At 44.7% G+C, this 18,821-nt stretch overlaps 1 protein-coding gene across 1 annotated transcript in view; it reads right to left on the bottom strand.

The window, feature by feature from the left end:
• The window catches only part of LOC135384736 (mutS protein homolog 4-like), a 103,787-nt gene that overhangs the window by 32,102 nt on the left and 52,864 nt on the right, over window positions 1–18,821 (bottom strand). Inside the window, exons 16-22 of the mRNA XM_064613925.1 lie at window positions 17,793–17,887; window positions 17,677–17,724; window positions 17,445–17,612; window positions 15,312–15,384; window positions 12,854–12,918; window positions 12,721–12,791; window positions 4,111–4,217 (exon numbers count right to left, since the gene is read on the bottom strand). Coding sequence (XP_064469995.1) covers window positions 4,111–4,217; window positions 12,721–12,791; window positions 12,854–12,918; window positions 15,312–15,384; window positions 17,445–17,612; window positions 17,677–17,724; window positions 17,793–17,887 — 627 coding nt within the window. The remainder of the gene's footprint in view (window positions 1–4,110; window positions 4,218–12,720; window positions 12,792–12,853; window positions 12,919–15,311; window positions 15,385–17,444; window positions 17,613–17,676; window positions 17,725–17,792; window positions 17,888–18,821) is intronic.

The raw sequence follows: 18,821 nt of genomic DNA, 5'->3' as shown, positions 1-18,821 counted from the left end.
CGGGAGACCAGACGGCCACCATCGTGGTCGAGGAGCCGACGTTTACGGCGTTTTCCAAATAACAGCTGAAGAACCAGCGGTCCGCGTGTCGGTAGAAGTCAATGGACAGCCTCTTGAAATGGAGGTGGACTCGGGAGCAGTGTGCTCTGTGGTCAATGAGAGGACCTTTCGGCGACTTCGTCTGTCCAAACACAAACTTCAGCCCTGTGAGCTCCGCCTTTGTACGTATAGCCAACAGGAGTTGAGGGTATTGGGTTCCGCAACTGTAAATGTTTGCTACAAGGTTCGTCAAGAACGACTGCGCTTGGTGGTCGTCAAGGGAGCTGGTGTGAGTCTGCTTGGCAGGGATTGGTTCAAGGCCCTGGGAATTGAGGTGAAGATCCATCGACTGGATGCCGGTGTCAAGAACCTAGGCTCTTCAACAACGCCGGTGCTGCGTAAATACGCAAAGGTCTTGCAACCAGGATTGGGAAAGAGCAAGGGACTGCCAGTAAGGGTAGAAGTGGAACCTACCGCCCAGCCAAAGTTTTACAAGGCAAGACCAGTGCCCTTTGCATTGTTGCCAAAGGTGGATGAAGCTTTGGACAAACTTGTTGAACAAGGCATCCTTGAGCCGGTTAGACATTCATCGTGGGCCACACCTATCGTGCCAGTGGTCAAGAAGAACGGCGCAATAAGGGTATGCGGGGACTACAAAAGTTCTGTTAATCCCGTTGTCCGATGGGAAACTTATCCACTGCCCACTCCAGAAGAACTGTTCTCTAAACTTTCTGGTTGTTCGGTGTTTCGCATTTTGATTTTTTTTGTCCCACATCAATCCATTTTCTGAAAATTTTCCTAATCTGGATCACTTCCCCTTAATTTTAATTTTGGAAGTTTAGGAGAGGTGAGAGACGACTGGTTCGCACGTGCTAACCTGGCGTGCACCATCAGGACATCATCGATTCTTCGTAATCCCTCAGACACGGTCGCCTAAAACAAACAAGCGCAGCGTTGATAACGCCAGGCTGATTGCGCGCTCTTCGGCATGCCACAGCGAACACCCCTCCGACTAGAATGGAAATGTCAAAATCTCCTCGCCCTTTATTTCCAGGTCTGTTTCCTTCCGCGGGATCCATGTCAAGCTGTGTTCGAGAGAACAATTTTTCGCAATTTCTTAGCGGCCGCGAAATTAGCGAAAATTAATACATCGCGAATAAAAATACTTTTGCAGTCTCTTCCAATTTTTATTGTGAATTACTCATTAGATATGTCAAATGCCATATGAACAAAATTGCAAAATCCTTTGCATTTTACAACTTTTGATCACACACACACACAGTTACTTTCACAACAGTTAACACAAAATTCCCACCACAATGTCGAATTCTCCTTCCTTCACAAGAAAATAGAAACTGCAGACCGTAATTCGCAGTTGCCATTCATGCTAAGGGCGTTTTTTTTACAGTTCGGAGGCATTGGGTGCTTGAACGGACCTTGATTTCCGCTGAAATAATTTCCATCATGTCATGTGGCGAGAAGCATCCACTCTTTTTTCATGAAACACTACGACGGACAAACATGGTAGTTGGATCACTCCTTGTCGATTTGCCTGCCTCTCAATGCATCTGCCGCGTACGACTCTCAGCACGTTTGCGCTTGTCTCCCGCATGGCGGCACAGCGGTCGCTCTGCACACCGCCTATAGTGAAGTCTTTTTAGTGGTACAGTAAAACCCCGTTAAACCGTACTCGCTTAAGCCGTAGTTCCGGTTTAACAGTAGTTGTGTTGAATCCCGGAGCAGGTTGCCATTCAGCTCAATATATTCTACGCCCGCTTAAACCGCAGTCGTTTTTTCCGTACATATCGGATAATCCGTAGCTGTTCCACATTCCGTGACGCGTGAACTCGTCCTTTCTGTGACCTCGCTCCGCGAGCGGACAACAGCGCTCACGCAAAACAAAGGAGAAAAGGAAATTCCAAGAGGTCAACTTGGGACGTGACTCATGACTACGACGCACACGTGGACGCCCTTCCCCTGTATGACGCGCTTTCCCCAAAAAGAGGAGAGAGTGAAAACTGAAAGTTATCGCTATCGCATCGCGCGTGTCATAGCAGTCTTTGTAGTCTCAGCTCTGGAACGCCCTTCACGTTTACTGTTTTCTGCAACCATCGGTGATCGTCGAATACCCGCAAGCTACGCCATGCCCAAGCAATCGGTAAAGCACCGAGTTCTGACAGTGAAGGAGAAGCTCGAGCTTATTCAAGCGATTGAACGAGGAGTCAAGAAGGCAGCACTAGCTCGTGAGAAAGGATTGCCCCTGACCACTGTCTGCACGATCTGGAACTCCAGGGAGAAACTGTGGAACTCCGACGCAGCAGCCAACCTGAAGAGGTGCCGTTTACGTGGATCTTCCTATGCAGATGTCGAAGAGGCATTGGTGTTGTGGCTGAAGAAAGCAAGGAGTGAGAACCTGCCTGTCAGTGGCCCGCTTCTCGTCGAAAAAGCGCGGACTTTCGCGTTACAACTGCGACATGATGACTTTGTGTGCAGCAACGGATGGCTTGCAAGGTTCAAGGCGCGCTACAACATTGTTTCTAAAGTGGTGTCCGGCGAAAGCGCGGAGGCCAACAAAGACGGCGCAGAAGCGTGGGAAAACGGACAGCTTTGCCAAATCCTGCAAGACTACGATCCTGAGGACATTTTTAACATGGACGAGTCGGCATTATTCTTCAAGTTGCTGCCTAACAGGACCCTAGCCTTCAGTGGTGAGACTTGTTCTGGTGGGAAGCACTCGAAAGATAGGATTTCCGTCGCGTTTGCCGTCAACATGACTGGGAATGAAAAACTCCCGCTACTGGTTATCGGAAAAGCGGCGAAGCCGCGATGCTTCAAGGGAGGAAGACTGCCGTCCAACGTTCTCTACCGCAACAACGGGAAGGCCTGGATGACTGCTGTTCTGTTCGAGGAGTACGTCCGTCTCCTGGACCGTCGTTTTGCCGCAAAGAACAGAAGAGTGGTTGTCGTGCTGGACAATGCATCTTCGCACGTCGATGTGGCCAACCTCACCGCGATCAAGTTAGTCTTTCTTGCCCCCAACACGACATCGTTGTCGCAGCCCCTTGACCAAGGGGTTATACGGGTCGTAAAGCAGCTGTACAGAAAGAACCTGCTGCGTAGGATGCTCCTAGCAATGGAGAACGGCAAGACGTATTCAATTGACCTGTTGGGTGCCATCCATCTCATTGCGTTCTCCTGGGCTCAGGTGGAGTCAACGACAGTGCAGAACTGTTTCAGACACGCCAAGTTTGTGTGTGCGGACAACAACAGTGCTGCTGCTAACACGGTGGAAGTTGAAGACTCATCCTGTGACGACCTCCTTTCCGAGATATTGGAACGCCAGGGCTCTGCTGAGAGTGTCTCCTTCGGGGCGTTTCGCGATGTAGACAACGATGTTGCAACATCTCCCGGGTGGTCCGACGCAGACATCATAGCTGCTGTGGCTCCAACCGTGCCTCCGGAAGACCCCCAGGCTGACGACGATGACACGGAGGAGGAAACCGAAGATGTGCCGTGCCCCATGGTTGCGGATACTGCTCGAGCGTTAGACGTGATGCGCTTGTTTGCAGAAAAAAAAGGACTAATGGAGCAGCTGGCTCCCGGTTTGAAAGACTTTGAGGCCGCGATTCTCGCCGCGAGATCGGTGCACCGACAGTCGAAGATTACCGATTTCTGCAATTCTGTGAATTAAAGCGATATTTGACGTGTTTTCTTCCAACAAACATCGTTCTGTGTGTGATTCCCTCTCTCATTACGAAGGTATGTGGTTATCTCGTATTTTCGGATATGCCGTAGTGCCGCTTAAACCGTAGTTTTGCTGCGTCCCCACCAGGTACGGTTTAACGGGGTTTTACTGTACAACCAACTTCACTACAGAGAGATTCTACTAATGCTACGTAGGCACTGTACAAGCCACAATTTCGGTGTCACTGCCCAAGTGAAGTTGTAAGGCGGAAGGCAATCCTAAGCATTTACTTCAACGCAACTGAAATCCACTAATGTTTGTTGTGTCATGGAATACCATTCGATATTTATGTGAGTGGCACAGCAGAGGTATTCCAAATACCATACCATTATCTTCATCCATACAACACCCACGTGTAAGCTTGTGGGCATACTTCAAGACGCCCTGTCCTTCACCATTGTCCGTCTCTTCCATTTCACCCTCCATGTGGTAACTGAAACAAGGTATAATAATGAAGTCTACAAAAGTGGAACAATGTTATCACCATCTCACACTTATGATGGCCCCGCTTATTATAAAAGAAGATGTTGGGACTGAAAACTTCTATTATGGTACTAGAACGTATCCAGAACTATACCAGAGCTGGGCAGTAATACAGTCAAACCTCGTTACAACGAAACGCGATATAACGAAATTCGCAATAGAGCGAAATAATTTGGATTCCCCGGCAGAGGGCCATAGAGATCAATGTATTTTAACTCCCGCTACAACGAAACACTTTTTTGCCGCGGCCTCGATACAGCGAAAGAACGAGATAAGGTTTATGACCCCAAAGCCAACTTTAGGGTCATGAGAACAAAGGGCGCAAGCAGCGTCCTGTTCCCGCGGCGAAAGATGGCACGCGCGATTAGGGTCGGGAGGAATCTGGTGCCTACAGAAGGAAGTCTGAGTCATTGGAAGGTTAGGGATTTTCTTCCGAGGCTTCTCCTTTTCGCGCTTGTTTTGAACTGTCCGGTTGCAGCCAAGTAAAAAGAGCACGAGACGCAAGGCGCCATCGCGCGCTTCGTTCACGTGGCGGCGTAAGTGACGAAATTAGCGTAGATGATTTTCTTGACGGGGACAAACATGCCGTAGCAACGGAGAGCCTTACGGAAAACGCACTGTCATAGACGTAGAAGGTTTGCGGGAGATCGCAACACGATATGGAGAAAGCTGCGGAGGCTTCGGCGGCGTACGAACAATGCGTGACATAACGTCTTCTAGGCACGACGCAGACGCATATAACCGGCTATTTCACACAAGAATAAAATACCGTAGGTGCACTTTGGCGCTGTATTTGTAGTTGTTGTCATTTTTTACTAAAAACTTTTCCGCATTGTAGCGGGCGTTATCGACGCTTATGTACAGCGCGCGCCCTCGCAAAAGTCGCGATCTGTGACCTTCAATTCGGTACAACGAAATGTTCGATACAACGCAAGAAATTGCAGTCCCCGTGGGTTTCGTTATATTGAGGTTCGACTGTAATAGTAATACTGCTTCGTATTATTTCTCTAATAATTTGAGTATTAGTACAGTAAAACCTAGTTGACAAATACCCGTATGTGCTCTAGTTCTCCTTTATAGGTACTCGAGCTGAATCCCTGACAGGAGTGCCATTAAACCTAATGCATTCAATAACCGCTTAAGCCGCACTGGTTTTTCGCATACATGTTTGTTAATCCGTACTGTTTCCACGTTGCCGTGTCATACCTGTTGAGTGGTTACATGCAAAGTGCAGCTGTCATGTTTGCAAACAGAAAGAGCCCTGTTTATTCCGAACCATGGAGCGGCCATTTCGAACAGGTTTCTGTGGGGCTCCTCTGGCGGTCGCTCGTGTCAAAACTGCCATTACTTCCTGTCTATCAAGTGATTCTCTCTAAAGTTTCGGTTTAACAACGCTTCATTGCTCGCGTTGCTTTCTGTGCTTTTATGCTTTTCCAATGTCATTGACTCCTAAAATGTGAGCACCATTGCGGAAGCAACGTTATGTTAACGTGTTCTTACCACAGCTGCAGCTGTCGCTCAATAGAAAGCACCTCTGTCACGAGAATAACGTTTCATTCGTAAGTATGTACTTGATTGGTTGTTTCGTGCCCCTGTATGTGTGAGAGTCATTTTGAATTGTTCATTTGCGAGCTGGCTCTGTGCTACAGATGCTGATCCTTTTGATTTCCTCTATTGTTGCACGTTTTATTAATAGCATTCTTTACCCCTTCAGCAACAAACACAAAATGTGGCCACGTCTCCACACAAACGTCGCTGCCACGAATGATGTTTTTAGTGCCCCTTCCCTATAGAAAAATCTGTCAAGACTCCATCAGAAATTCTAATGGTCCATTAGCATATTTTGATGGGCCAACAATACAGCTTGTCAGCCCATTAACCACTCCTAGTGGTCCAACAGGACTGTTAGTCCGACAAATGCGGTCCCACAGCCAATCAGGTGGGCCGAATGGCCCCACAAAAAGGTCTGAGGCACAGGGTCCCTGGCGGCCCAACAAAGGGTATCCCAAGGGTATGCTCACCACATGAGCTTAGTGGCTCTACGGGAGAAGCCAATGGTCTGTCAGCAAGGCTTTGCGGTCAAACAGGTGAGGCCTCATAGTAGATCACGAACCACTAAGTGGGCATCAGAGGTATGGCATAACATATACAGTGAACCCTCGTTAATATGACCATTAATCTGACGTACTCGCTTTATGACCGTTTTTCTCGGGAACAGTTCCGCGGGCGTGCAAATCCCCCTCGTTAATATGACAACCGTTTATCAGACAATGACCAAGATTTTTGTCACAAGTAGGGTCAAACACAGGCATTATCTTCTGGTTGTTGTGAGCTCGTCACGTGACCTTTAGATTAGCATTATATTAGATTAGCATTAGATTAGCAACATTCCCCTAGTCCTGACGGAATGGAGTGTTGCGAGAGAGAAAATAATGCGTGATTGCACTGCAGAAGCTCAATTCGAAAAGCAGTAAGAAACACAGACGTTGTGTTAGTCTTGATTTAATACTCCAGCCATTCCTCACTTCAATATGTTGCTTGTGTGTGTGAATGAAATTCATTGAGATGCCTCACCCCCTCTCTTTAACCGTGGCAGCAAACAGGGCTCTCGTATTCGTCAAACCACGGAGGACAAACTATATGTATGTGACGTATGAAAGAGGAAGCGCAGCGCGCGCAATAAACATATATGTCTTTTTCCGGTTAACTGCTCGCTCCGTTCTTTCATCACATGAGTCGACAGGATAAAACCTGAAGTTAAGCCACCAGCATTCCACCGAAACACCAATCACTGGTCATTTTGAAATATGACAGGGATGTCGGCAGTGTACCCATCCGGAAATGGCTCCGTCCCTTCGGGTTGAAGGCTGATTCCTGCAACTGGACCGACAATGAAGAAGTGCACAGTTTCAGTGAATATGTCGAATGCAAAGCTTTCCGGTGGTATCTTAATGAAATTTCATGTGACAAAGGAACGGAGCGAGCAGTTAACCGGAGAATGAACATATGTTTATTGTGCGTGCTGCACATCCTCTTTCATACGTCACATGTATAGTATTTGTGCTATCTGCGTCCACTTCCATTTTGATGCCATTACATCAAAGGAAATGGACAAGTGTCCATTTCCTTTGATGTAATGGCATGGTAATGAAGGTCCCAAAGCTCACTTAGGATGGCAGTGGTGCCATCCTAAGTGAGCTTTGGGACCTTCCCCTTCAGTTCTGGAGAGCATTGTTTTAGTTGTTTACTTTTTTACTTGTTCAGTTTACTTATTGAAACGCTGCACACATTGTGTATTTTGAAAAGTAAAGTCTTGGAAACAAAAACAAACGAAAGACAGGGGTTGGAAAAACGATAGAAAGAAAAAAACGAATTTGTACTAATGTTTTCTATTTTTGTGGAGCTCCCATCAAGCCATTAGGCCCTTAGGCCCTAATTGTCCCATCAAACCACTAAACCGTTAGCCCAATTGGAGATGTCTCATGTTATGATAGGCCTTTGGCCTAATGGTTCCATTAGGATTGGCTCTGATTAATTTTTCGATCAGGGTGTTTGTCTTGCATACCGTGACTGGTCTTGTAATAGAAGAGTAAACCTCCAAACACACGGGAACAAAACTACATATGCACGTTCATCACAATGGAGATATCTGATCTGTAAAACAACTACGACTCCCTTCATCTGCTTTGGCAGGTGGCATGAGCATGCTCTTGGGGTAACATGAGCGGTCACGTGGTAGGCAGGAGCATCCCAGAATGCAATGCGAAGGCTGGCACTCCCGTCACAATAGAAAGAAGTTGGAAGGGTCACTCCTGTGTTTCCTTCCCCCATGTTCTGAACAATTAGTGTTTAAGTAAACGTAACACAATGTGGTCAACATACAAAGAGCCGCGCCCTCTACAGTACCACCACCAGTGTGGTTGCGTACGGGTCAGATTAATCCGTTTCTCCTTTTTTCTTTTTCTTCTTTCTCTCAATGTGTTTTCCTTTCCACAACCCCGAAAAGAAAAACAACATTAATTAGAGCAACGGTCATAGAGTAGGTCAGTTTCACAGCTCCCCATAGCCACTGTCCAATCTTGTGGATGCAGTTGGAGGGCGCTTGAACTCACAGCGCTGCGGTTAGATACGTCGTCCATGTCCTGTACGTCTTCTGCTAGAGCCATAGAAAACAATGCTGTGTCATACATCTATCTGCACTTAATTATTTGCCTGTCATGCATAGCAATTTGGGTAAACCAAGAGTTTTTTGACAAATTAGGGTATTTCAGTGGGGTAGCACTTTCACATGAAATCTGTTTGCATTGCTCTGCCGTGCATTTGCATGATGAACCTGTGTAACTGAACGCTTGCACTGCAATTTTTATGCTCATCAAGGCCCTGATTTACAACATGTGGTTGCATAAGGGGTATTATAGCATGCTTGCACAATAGGGTGGGTTTAAAAATGACTGGAACAAATTCTGCTATCTCACACTTCCCAGAAACTACACCCTGCCGTAATCAGCTCGCAAAAATGGCATATGTGCAGCTTTTCGTACCTTTTTAACAAAAAATCTACAACAAAAAAAGCACCTTGCATACGTTGCATATCATGAAGAAAGAATGATAACTAGGGGATAGAAACAAGCTGGTGCAGCTGCCAACTAGAAGATGGTGCGACGATAATTATAGGACAATAGTTAATTAATTAATATCATAGTTTGCCATCACATATCTAGCCATTTCCTTCTCACCATATACAATATTGTGTGCAATAAGACAGGATGTATGGGACGTATCCATTTGGCTGGCGAACAAGGAACTGAACAGTATTGTGTTCATAGTAACAAAACGTAATCCGATACAGGCAAACAAAAGCATCATTGCAAAATTATTTTTCCTTTTTTTTACAGTATTTACGGAAAGGCTAATAGTGGCTCTGGTAGTTCAGCATTTTTTTCTTGCTGACTACACTTTTTCCGCGACCAATATTTTCACTATTCGATTTTAGCAAAAAGAAGCACGTGTCTGCATGGCAACATAAAACTTGATTATCCTGCAGTCCCCAAATGCACAGACATCCATGGAACATTTTTTTAAGTTAAAAAGACACTGCACGTCATGCAGCATCAATACGAAGGAAATACTAGCTGCCAGCGAAGCAATGGAGCGCACCAACAAGTGTAGAGTGATCTGAACGCAGTGCCATAGTTCGCGCAACCTCCACTGCGGCCACCTCTCGAATGGAGCTGTGAAACTCATCTACTCTAGGGTTAGAGAGACAGTGAGTCACGATATCAAGCATATGGTCAATAATCACATTGTCCCTTGGAGACAATTGTTGTCTGTTTGGTTCCTGCAGGTTGTCCCACATTTCTCCTTTCAAAATGCGAGGTCATGAGGGAACTGCAATAATGCAAGGTCTGACTTTAACTTCTTCCTCCGAAATGGGAAGCATATCCTTGAGCCTGAGGTGGGAGCACATGACACTGGTACACAAAGACACAACCTGACGGGACATAGACACGACTCATCCACCAGCTGGCCTGCATATACGCCGTCTTGTCAGTGTCTTGTGCTTCCTCCTCAGGCTCAAGGATATGCTTCCCTTTTCGAATCTTCACCTGCTTACTTGCACACTTATTATATTTTTGTTCAGTGCTTTTCCTTCCCCCTAATGCCTGACTTAACCCAATCACAGTCATTAGCCTACCCCAACGGACAACTTATGTAGTTTTCGCTTGGCGACTGATTCCCACAAACTCAAATTGGTCATGGTTGATGGATTCAGCCGAGTGCCACCGACTCCATGATACGTCCGAGTTGGTGCAGAAAGTTGGCCCATGTGAACGCTGCCTTAAAGGTTCTAAGCACTGTCCTCTGAGTGTCATGCACTTTATTGCTAATTTTGAAAGGCCTGTGCCCCTCAAACATTTGATCACAAACGCTACACCTCCTATTCATCCAGGAATGAGACTCACTGTTGCAAGTGATCCACAACAACAACTTTATTTTTGACCTTGGAGAGTGGGGAGTTTCATCGCCACAGGCGATACTCTACCCCATTGCTGGTGGGAATGTGAAGTGATCCACAATTTTCGAATACTTCTGCTTTTTCTTTCTTGATAACTTACAGGTTGAGTATCAATCTATTACTCATATAATATTACAGTTAGGGGTGTGCGACTCCGAATATTTTAAGTCGAATCGAATATCGAATCAAATGGGGGAAAACATTCCGAATACCGAATCAAATATCGAATATTTGTGCAAAATTTACAATATGTGACTTTCGCACTAAAAGTTTCCATTTTGTAGCCCATGGCTTTAGTGTAATTTTTCTGGCATTAACTGTCACAAGAGAGACACGCAATTCTTCTGTTTAAAGCCCCTGCTCTTTAATTTTACATGAGAGTGCTTCCTGCTTTTCAGGTGAGCCTACACTTACTGGAGTACTGGAGTGGTTACCTTCATTTCAAAATTTTATGTCAGGCAGTAGCATGTTATACAGATGAGCCTGTAATTGTTCCAGACAACCATCGGCCATTTGTGAAACAAACAAATTGGCATCCTGCCTCAGCTTTGCCATGAACACCCTTTAGTTTCTTTGCACTCGTCCTAGGAAGTTGCACTACTGAAATTTTAGATGTAAAGGACATCTATAAGACACCTTTCTTGTTCGTGGGCTGTATTCATTATTCAAGAGTCCTAACTTTTTAAAGGCAACCTCACAGACATCAAATCAAAGTCCCTAGTTGGCACCGCTAAACTGCATGTGGGAGGGGCGCCGCCCCTTCCACAGACGATGTCTACAAAACTAACTTTGGATAACGTTATCTTAAACTAAACACCGTCCGGCCTTTGTTGATCCTGCAGCAAGGGCAATTTCGGAAAGGAGGCTTCACCTCATGCACGGAAGCATCAGGTGAAGCCCACTTTCAGGTTGTGTCGTTCATATTCGTGGAATATAGTCGAATATTCGAAAAATCAAATATTGGATATTCGATTCGCGAATCGAATAGTTCGAGCGTTTGATATTCGATTCGAATTCGAGAATTCGAACTCGAATCGAACCATGCACCATTCACCTCATGCACGGAAGCATCAGGTGAAGCCCACTTTCAGGTTGTGTCGTTCATATTCGTGGAATAGTCGAATATTCGAAAAATCAAATATTGGATATTCGATTCGCGAATCGAATAGTTCGAACGTTTGATATTCGATTCGAATTCGAGAATTCGAATATGCGCACACTCCTAATTACATAACCAGGGCGTCTACCAAATTATAGCCCCCAAATTCCTTGACTTTTTTCCAAAGTTTTCACTGACTATTTCAAGTGAATTCCATAACCAAAACAAAAGAAAACTTGGTGCCTGCCCCTACATTTCAATATATGTACAGTCATGTCTCGCTTATCCTGAGTTCAGAGATCCGGAAAACTTGTTATCCGAAGAGATGTACATAGCGGCCACTACAGCATGTAAGAGAGCAACTTCTCAATGCTGTGTGAGTTTGTAACTTCATCCAAAGTCACAACAAATGTTTTACGTCAGAAACTACAGAGCAGGGTATGATCTGGTGCTGTCATGTGAAAGAACAGACTTTCAGGAGGAAAAAAAAACATGCATAAAGAAAAACATGCAAGATGGCGTGAGACTGTGCTGAGTGGCAAGTATTTACTGTTACTCACTAGAGCCCCTAGCTTCTTGCAAAATTTCACAGAATTGGCCATGTCTCGTGAAATCCTCTGTTTCCCTCAGAATTGTCCACTTTTCACAGCATGTTCGATACCTTACTGAATTCTGTAAGGATTTCAATCAATCTGCGACATTTTCGCAGGTTAAACCCGATGTGTCGCGACTGTCGTGCATGACATCACTGATAATGCAGGCACTTACGCGGCTGGATATGCAACGACGACACAAAAGCTGACGACAGGAAATCTAACAACAGCAACATCTGGAGAGAAACTGGCAGAGTTGAGTCTAGTTTTCTTTGTGTGCTGAAAAGTTACAAAAGGCTGGAAAAGCACGCAGGTTAAGTTGGTATGCAATCTTGGGAGAATGCTGCACTTTGTTTTGCCTGTTTTCTCTTGTCTACGGATTCCTGCGGATTAAGTCCCACTTTGCGGGAAAGTAAATTTTCCATCGCAGATAGCTAGGGGCTTTACCAGTGCCTGCATCAGGATATACACTACTTAAGTGTATGAGGTGTATTGCCCCACCCAATGTGACGGTGATGCAAATCGCAGGCAAAAATGAATTTTACCAGGTTTAACCCTATAATATGTGTCTAAACGTTAATACGGTATGGGAAGTCCCCAAAGGGGGAATAAGGACAGCTTTGTGCTCTGATTTTATTAGAATTTACTACATTTACATCAGTCTATTCTCATCATTTTAGAAGATGAACCTACGACATCCTGAAGGTACAGGTCCTTCTTATATGAAAATCAAAGTGGTGCTTACTTTGCAACATTTGGATAAGCTGATTCCAACTCTGTCATAAGTTCAAAATGTGTGGAGATAAATATGAAAGCCTGTAATGACAATTGTATTCATTCAACATCCTATGAAGTTTGTAGAAATTTGCCTTGCTCACTTCAGAGTCCATAAGCTGCTCCGAAATGGCCACGCACATGGCAGCTCCTTCATCTTCACTTGTGCCTGCAAGGAAAATGCAGTTATTTCGACATGCTTCATGTGTTTGGGCACATGCTTGATACTGTAAAACTATTAACCTTTGCAAAGACCTAATTTTTCATTGTTAATTTTTTACAAATTGTAAGGCCCACAAAATATTGTTAACGGAAGCAGAGAAAAATCGCAATTTGCAAGAAATGAGTAAAACGAAGTAAAACTGACCCACGAAGTCCAATTTATTGTAGCTCTATCATAGCACACTTTAGCAACAGTTACTCTACCGCACATCAATTCCACAATCATTCTAACATTATTTTTTAATTCCATCCTCATTCTCAACTCAATAACATATGCCTGACCGCCAAGGTCGAGCACTCATAAAGGAAGAGGCTGATGCTATGTGAGTGCCACAGAAACACTGAGAATTCCCAATATCCTGACAAAGCTTCAGACTTCCAGCATTATGAGCCACACAGGTACCATGATACAGCCCCACATAACATGCACTGCAAAATTCTCACAAAGACTTGCAAAATATTCCCTTAAAGGAGCTCGGAAAGCACTTTAATCACCACCATTTTTTTAAACCAAGCAGTTCACATGCTTATTAAAATGCACAATGCGAAGTAATTCTATCAACAGGTGCACAAATATTGCAGAATTCGATGTTGAAAATCGAGACCGTGCGCAATGGTGGCAATGCCCGGAACGAGCCGTCGAGCCGCTCGCGTCATTTTGACGTCGGAAAAGTCGAGCCGCTAATTGATTTAGAGGAACGTCGTTTGCTATTTTTGACTCGGAACCCCGCCGCAGCAGTGGAAAAAGTTTCTTTTTGCTTTTTCTTTGATTTATCAGATACAGCAAACGAACACTGGTCTACAGACACTGTCCAAGGTTAGGCCGTGAGATTGTGGAGGCCATCCTCATTGAACCCCCTAGCAAAGTTAACCAAAAACCGGGCAACCTCTTCCCGCTTGACCTTGCTTTCCCTAAAGCGACCTTCCGGAGTAGGTGAATTATGAAACTAAACTTCAGGTGCCAGTTGAACGCTGTTCTTCCCATGTTTGTGTTTTGTATGCTGTTCGTTATCGTGGTGACTGTTTGTTGTTCTGTTGTTGGCGGCAATAAGTATAAACACAGTGCAGCACTAAGCGCTGCTTCAGTTCACGCTTCAAAATGATCACTAATTCCATTCACTATGTCACTATATCCCTATTCACTATATCACTAATTCGTTATGATCACTAATGCCCATCACTTTGACTAGCAACTTTGCTAGCCATTCAGTTAATGTCTTATTAAGCTGGAGGAGTGTTCTTGCCGATACGTTGTCAGATATAATCCAGTGAAATCTATCGCAATATGCTGTCGCCGGCACGTCGCAGCATCAGGTGTTGAACATTCATTGGCTGAGTTACACACCAACATAGCCAAGCAGTGTCATAAAACGACCACAATTTCTGGTCAACTTACCAATCATCGAGCTAAACGAGAATTTGCCGGTGCAGGCCACAAACGTCGACAACACAGACACGCATGTTTGAGTTCATCCGTGCTCGGCGCCTTTTGTTTTGTCACTATATAGTGACCGACAACGCCAGTTAAGTTTGCGTCCGCCGACATATCAGTGTGCACTGAAACCACACCCAACTAGCGTAAATTTTATCTGACTATAAAATGTAGTCGCGCACGGGAATCTGCCAACAGCAAACTGTGACTAACCCAGCCATAACATTGCAAGCACCCAACTAACTAACCAACATGCCGCCCTGCTAAGCCAAATGGCTGCTAAAATGTGTCTTTCATTCGCTAACACAACTTGGACACATATCGAAAAACCCTGAACTTGAGTGGTTAAATAGTGATGTTATGTTCTTAATCACGGCATATCATCTTACGAAGCAGCATTTTGCCCTGGTTTTACGTGTTTCCAGAACATGAATCCATTCCATCCGAAAGTTGGCAATACGAGAACATAAATTTCGAGGACAGGGGTTTCACGACCAGGAATATCGAGGTCCTCCCTTATTCATCACTTGACAGGGAGAAAGCAGGGGGAAAGAAAGAGGAAAGAAAACTGGTCAGCACTGACCCCGCGGTCGCCGCTTCTGACTTTTATGACATCACTAATGACATTTTTTTCTTCTTCTCCTCATTTAACCCTGAAGAGTGAGTCGTGCGGGAACACGCGCGGCGATGTTCAAGCGTCTTTTTTCTACTAAAGATATCGCGTACAGAGAAAATTTTCGTGTTAATCATCAAGTTAAGTTACCTGCTTCCACATCACGTTCAGAACAGAACATTTTTTAGACGGCTTTCTGATATCCTTTAACGTCAGGCCCAGCGAATTTGAAAATTATTAGTGAAATTAACCACTTTTACAGCATTGTGTGCATTGCAGTAATGAAACAATGTACCTCTTCCCAGTTCATCTATGACGATCAGAGACGTATCCTTGAAGTTCTGCAGAACATAGTTGATTGCTTTCATCTGCAACAGCAACATTGATTGTAATTAAATGACTGTAGTTTTTGTGTAGGTATAATACAAACGCAGTTTTTACTTCTCGATTTTAAGCATGGTCACTCCACTCTGAACACCAAAACACACATGATAACCTCATCAATAAATGTGAGGCATGAAATGTTTGAATATCAGATTACAGTATGCCTGACCTAGAGAACAGAGCCATTTATAGGGAGAGTTTGGCCATTCTCTGATCTTTTGCCACCTCATGGGTGGAACCTATTTTGACATTGCGCCGCGCCAAAAGCCTGAATCCAAGCAGAATCTGCTTATCAGCCATCTGGTGCGTGCCATCTTGATGCTGTCCGCCAGCTGGTCAACAGCTTTGTTGTCCCACTGAATGTAATCTACAGGAATAACTGGCTTATGACCCACAACCGCCTGTGATAAGGGGGGCTTTGTTGTCAAACTGAAAGAGTTCAAGGACGAAGCGCTTTCGAAGGACGATGTACGCACGTGTCTTTCCTCCTTGCATCATAAACAACGATCAGCATCATTACGGCGTCGCGATCGGCGGACGACGGGACAACAATAGAGTACGGCGAAGGAGGTCGTTTAGCCGTGACGTCGCATGACGCGCTTCAACTTAGGCTCCTCCTAATTGCCAAACTCTCCCTATAAGCGACTCTGCTAGAGGACTAGCATCTCTGCCCTCTGGAGCTTAAAATACACACTGCTGTAGCCTTATGTTCCATATTTGTTTCTAGTCAACACTTGTAACGCTACTGCGGTAAGCTGCGCCCACGCTGCCCCTTACCTTATTTGTGCTGGGGAGGATTTAGTGTTAGGTAGAGGTCGCCACATTCTCCCCATGTATGGTGATTTCAGTCACCCAATATTGTATTTAAGATAACGCACCAAGATAATAAAAGCTCTTTTTTCCTTCTGCTGTTCATCCATACGGACGTGACCTTATTACCCGCACGCACAACAGCTAGGGTGAACAGGTGAGTATTTTGTGTTCTTGCTGATGTTGTCTTCGTGTGTGCAGGTCGGCAACGATGCGGATATACGCAGTCACCCTCAGATACCCGTGCAATTTTGCGATTTCCAGGTCAAAGTTCACTGCCACTGCAGGTTGTACGTAAAACGTGGTGCACCCTTGATACATCTGCAGGTACAGTGGGAGTACAGCAGTAGCACTCGCACTCGCACCCACTAAGCCAGTCGTTTTGCCACCCTGTTGCTAACTTACCCATGAACTCTAGTATTTTCCCCAGTTTTCAGCACCAAAAATATGTGGATAAGCAAGCTTTTTCCACACAGCCATTGCCCATTTGACCTTTCACAAGTAGTTTTTCACTTAAAGAGATTACAAATTCGACACCAAACATTTGCTCGCATGTGCAGCATGCACTCATGGACATTGACATTCCTCTTTGTCCCTTTCACCTCAACTCTCTCAAGCTGCTTAACACAATATAGTGGTAAGATTACACTACTTCTTACTACGTCAGTCATTCTCCCAGTACAGGACGAAAGTAACAGCGCACAGAAAGAGCGCAAGATGCCATCGCACACACGTGAGAAGCATAGTGGCTTACGTTACAAAATCAGGCTAGATGATTTTCTTCACAGAGACAAACATGTCGTAAGAATGGAGAGCTTCACGGAAGACTCACTTTGAAGGTTTGCGGGATCGCAACACGATACGGAGAAAGCTGCGGAGGCTCTGGCGGCATACGAACAATGTGTGACACCACATCCTCGATAGGCACAACCCAGACCCGAATAACTGGCATTTCACGCAAGAATAAAATGCCGTATGTGCCCTTTGGTGCTGTATTTGTAGTTGTTGTCATTTTTTAGTAAAAACTTTTCCGCATCGTAGCAGGAGTCATGGATGCTCATGTACAGCACGCGCCCTCGTGAAGGTTACGGTTCGTGACCTTCAATTCAATACGACGAAATGATTCAATACAGTGAAAGAAATTGCAATTCCCACGAGTTTCGTTATATCAAGGTTCGACTGCACATTATTCCACCATTCCCTCTTATCACCACAATGACACCTTCCAGCTCACCTCCATTAAGAATGTAGAACAACTAGTCTCGATGTCATCACGGTGGCCAGTACGAGAAAAGATTTGGTCAGCGATGCGAAAGGAAGCTTCAGTTGCAGGTACGTAAGATCCCATCTGGGCCATTATCTGCAGCGTTGCCACTTGTTTCAAGTAAGTGGATTTCCCACTCTGGCTCAAGGAAGATAAGACTCCCGTGATGATTGAGAAGTCAAAGACATGCAAAACAACTCACCATGTTTGGTCCTGTGATGACAACAAAATTTGTGTCCTTAGTAGCAAACTGAAAATGCATGTTGCAATACAATTACCAGGAAATTTAATGCAAAAGAATTCACAAAATGAACATACAGTGTCATTGGGAACAAATGGCTGCATGCCCACTTTCTCTAAGAGAGGATGTCTTCCACCTCTGATGCACAGTGTGTCTGTGAATTCTGGGCATACTGAAAATGAAGAGCACTTGGCATGACACTGGACATTGATGGAAGTATGTACGGTAGTATATTTTACACAGTGAAGCCTCAAATGAGTAGCAGGCATAGAAGCAGCAAGCATACTGTATGAAGAAGATTTTACATAACTGATGCACTACTTCTTTATATATGTCTTTCAAGGTAAGGAAACCTACCTTCAAACAAGTTTCCTCACGAAACTAGGTATGTTACACATATTGCATACTGATTACTGGGTAATCACACTTAGAAAAACAACTTGTATTCAAATATATCAATATCTGAACAAGAAGGTACAAGGTTAAAGTTTTCACACTTATGAAGAAATTATGAGATTCTTGAAGAAAAGAGACCTCTGCAAAGATTAAATATAATTGCTATACAGGTTTTTAAAAAATTTTTTCATTCGTCAAGCCGAATACCCACATGCAAAGAATGTGTGCAGAAACGTGAGCGCAGTGCAGTAAACTCTTGCCGTGGGCGGTAAAAGCCACCTCTGCTTTCCGCTGACCACGCAGTGCACGATCAGAATCAGGATTGTCTCCTGTTCTGCTATCTCGCTTTTGCCTGAAACTTTCTAATTAAACAAGTTAAGTAAAGAATATTATGAAATTGGCCATCCTGTAGTTACATGCTCTCTTCCAGAGGATGTCCGCCTTGTCGTATAACTCAAGTGCTAAAACGACATATATGCTGCTCTCATTGCTTTTTAATAAAAATTATTAGGGGTGTGCGAATTCGACTTCTCAAATTCGAATGTCCAATCTTCAATTTTTCGAATATTCGACTAGTATTCCACGAATATGAACGACACATCCCGAGAGTGGGCTTCACCTGATGCTTCCGTGCATGAGGTGAAGCCTGCTTTACGAAATAGCCCTTGCTGCAGGACCAACACAGGCCGGACGGTGTTTAGTCTAAGATA

The sequence above is a fragment of the Ornithodoros turicata genome, chromosome 2, assembly GCF_037126465.1.
Source record: "Ornithodoros turicata isolate Travis chromosome 2, ASM3712646v1, whole genome shotgun sequence".
NCBI classification, from domain to species: Eukaryota; Metazoa; Arthropoda; class Arachnida; order Ixodida; family Argasidae; genus Ornithodoros; species Ornithodoros turicata.
The sequence above is the reverse complement of the archived record's forward strand: the minus strand, read 5'-3'. Positions and strand labels throughout refer to the sequence as shown.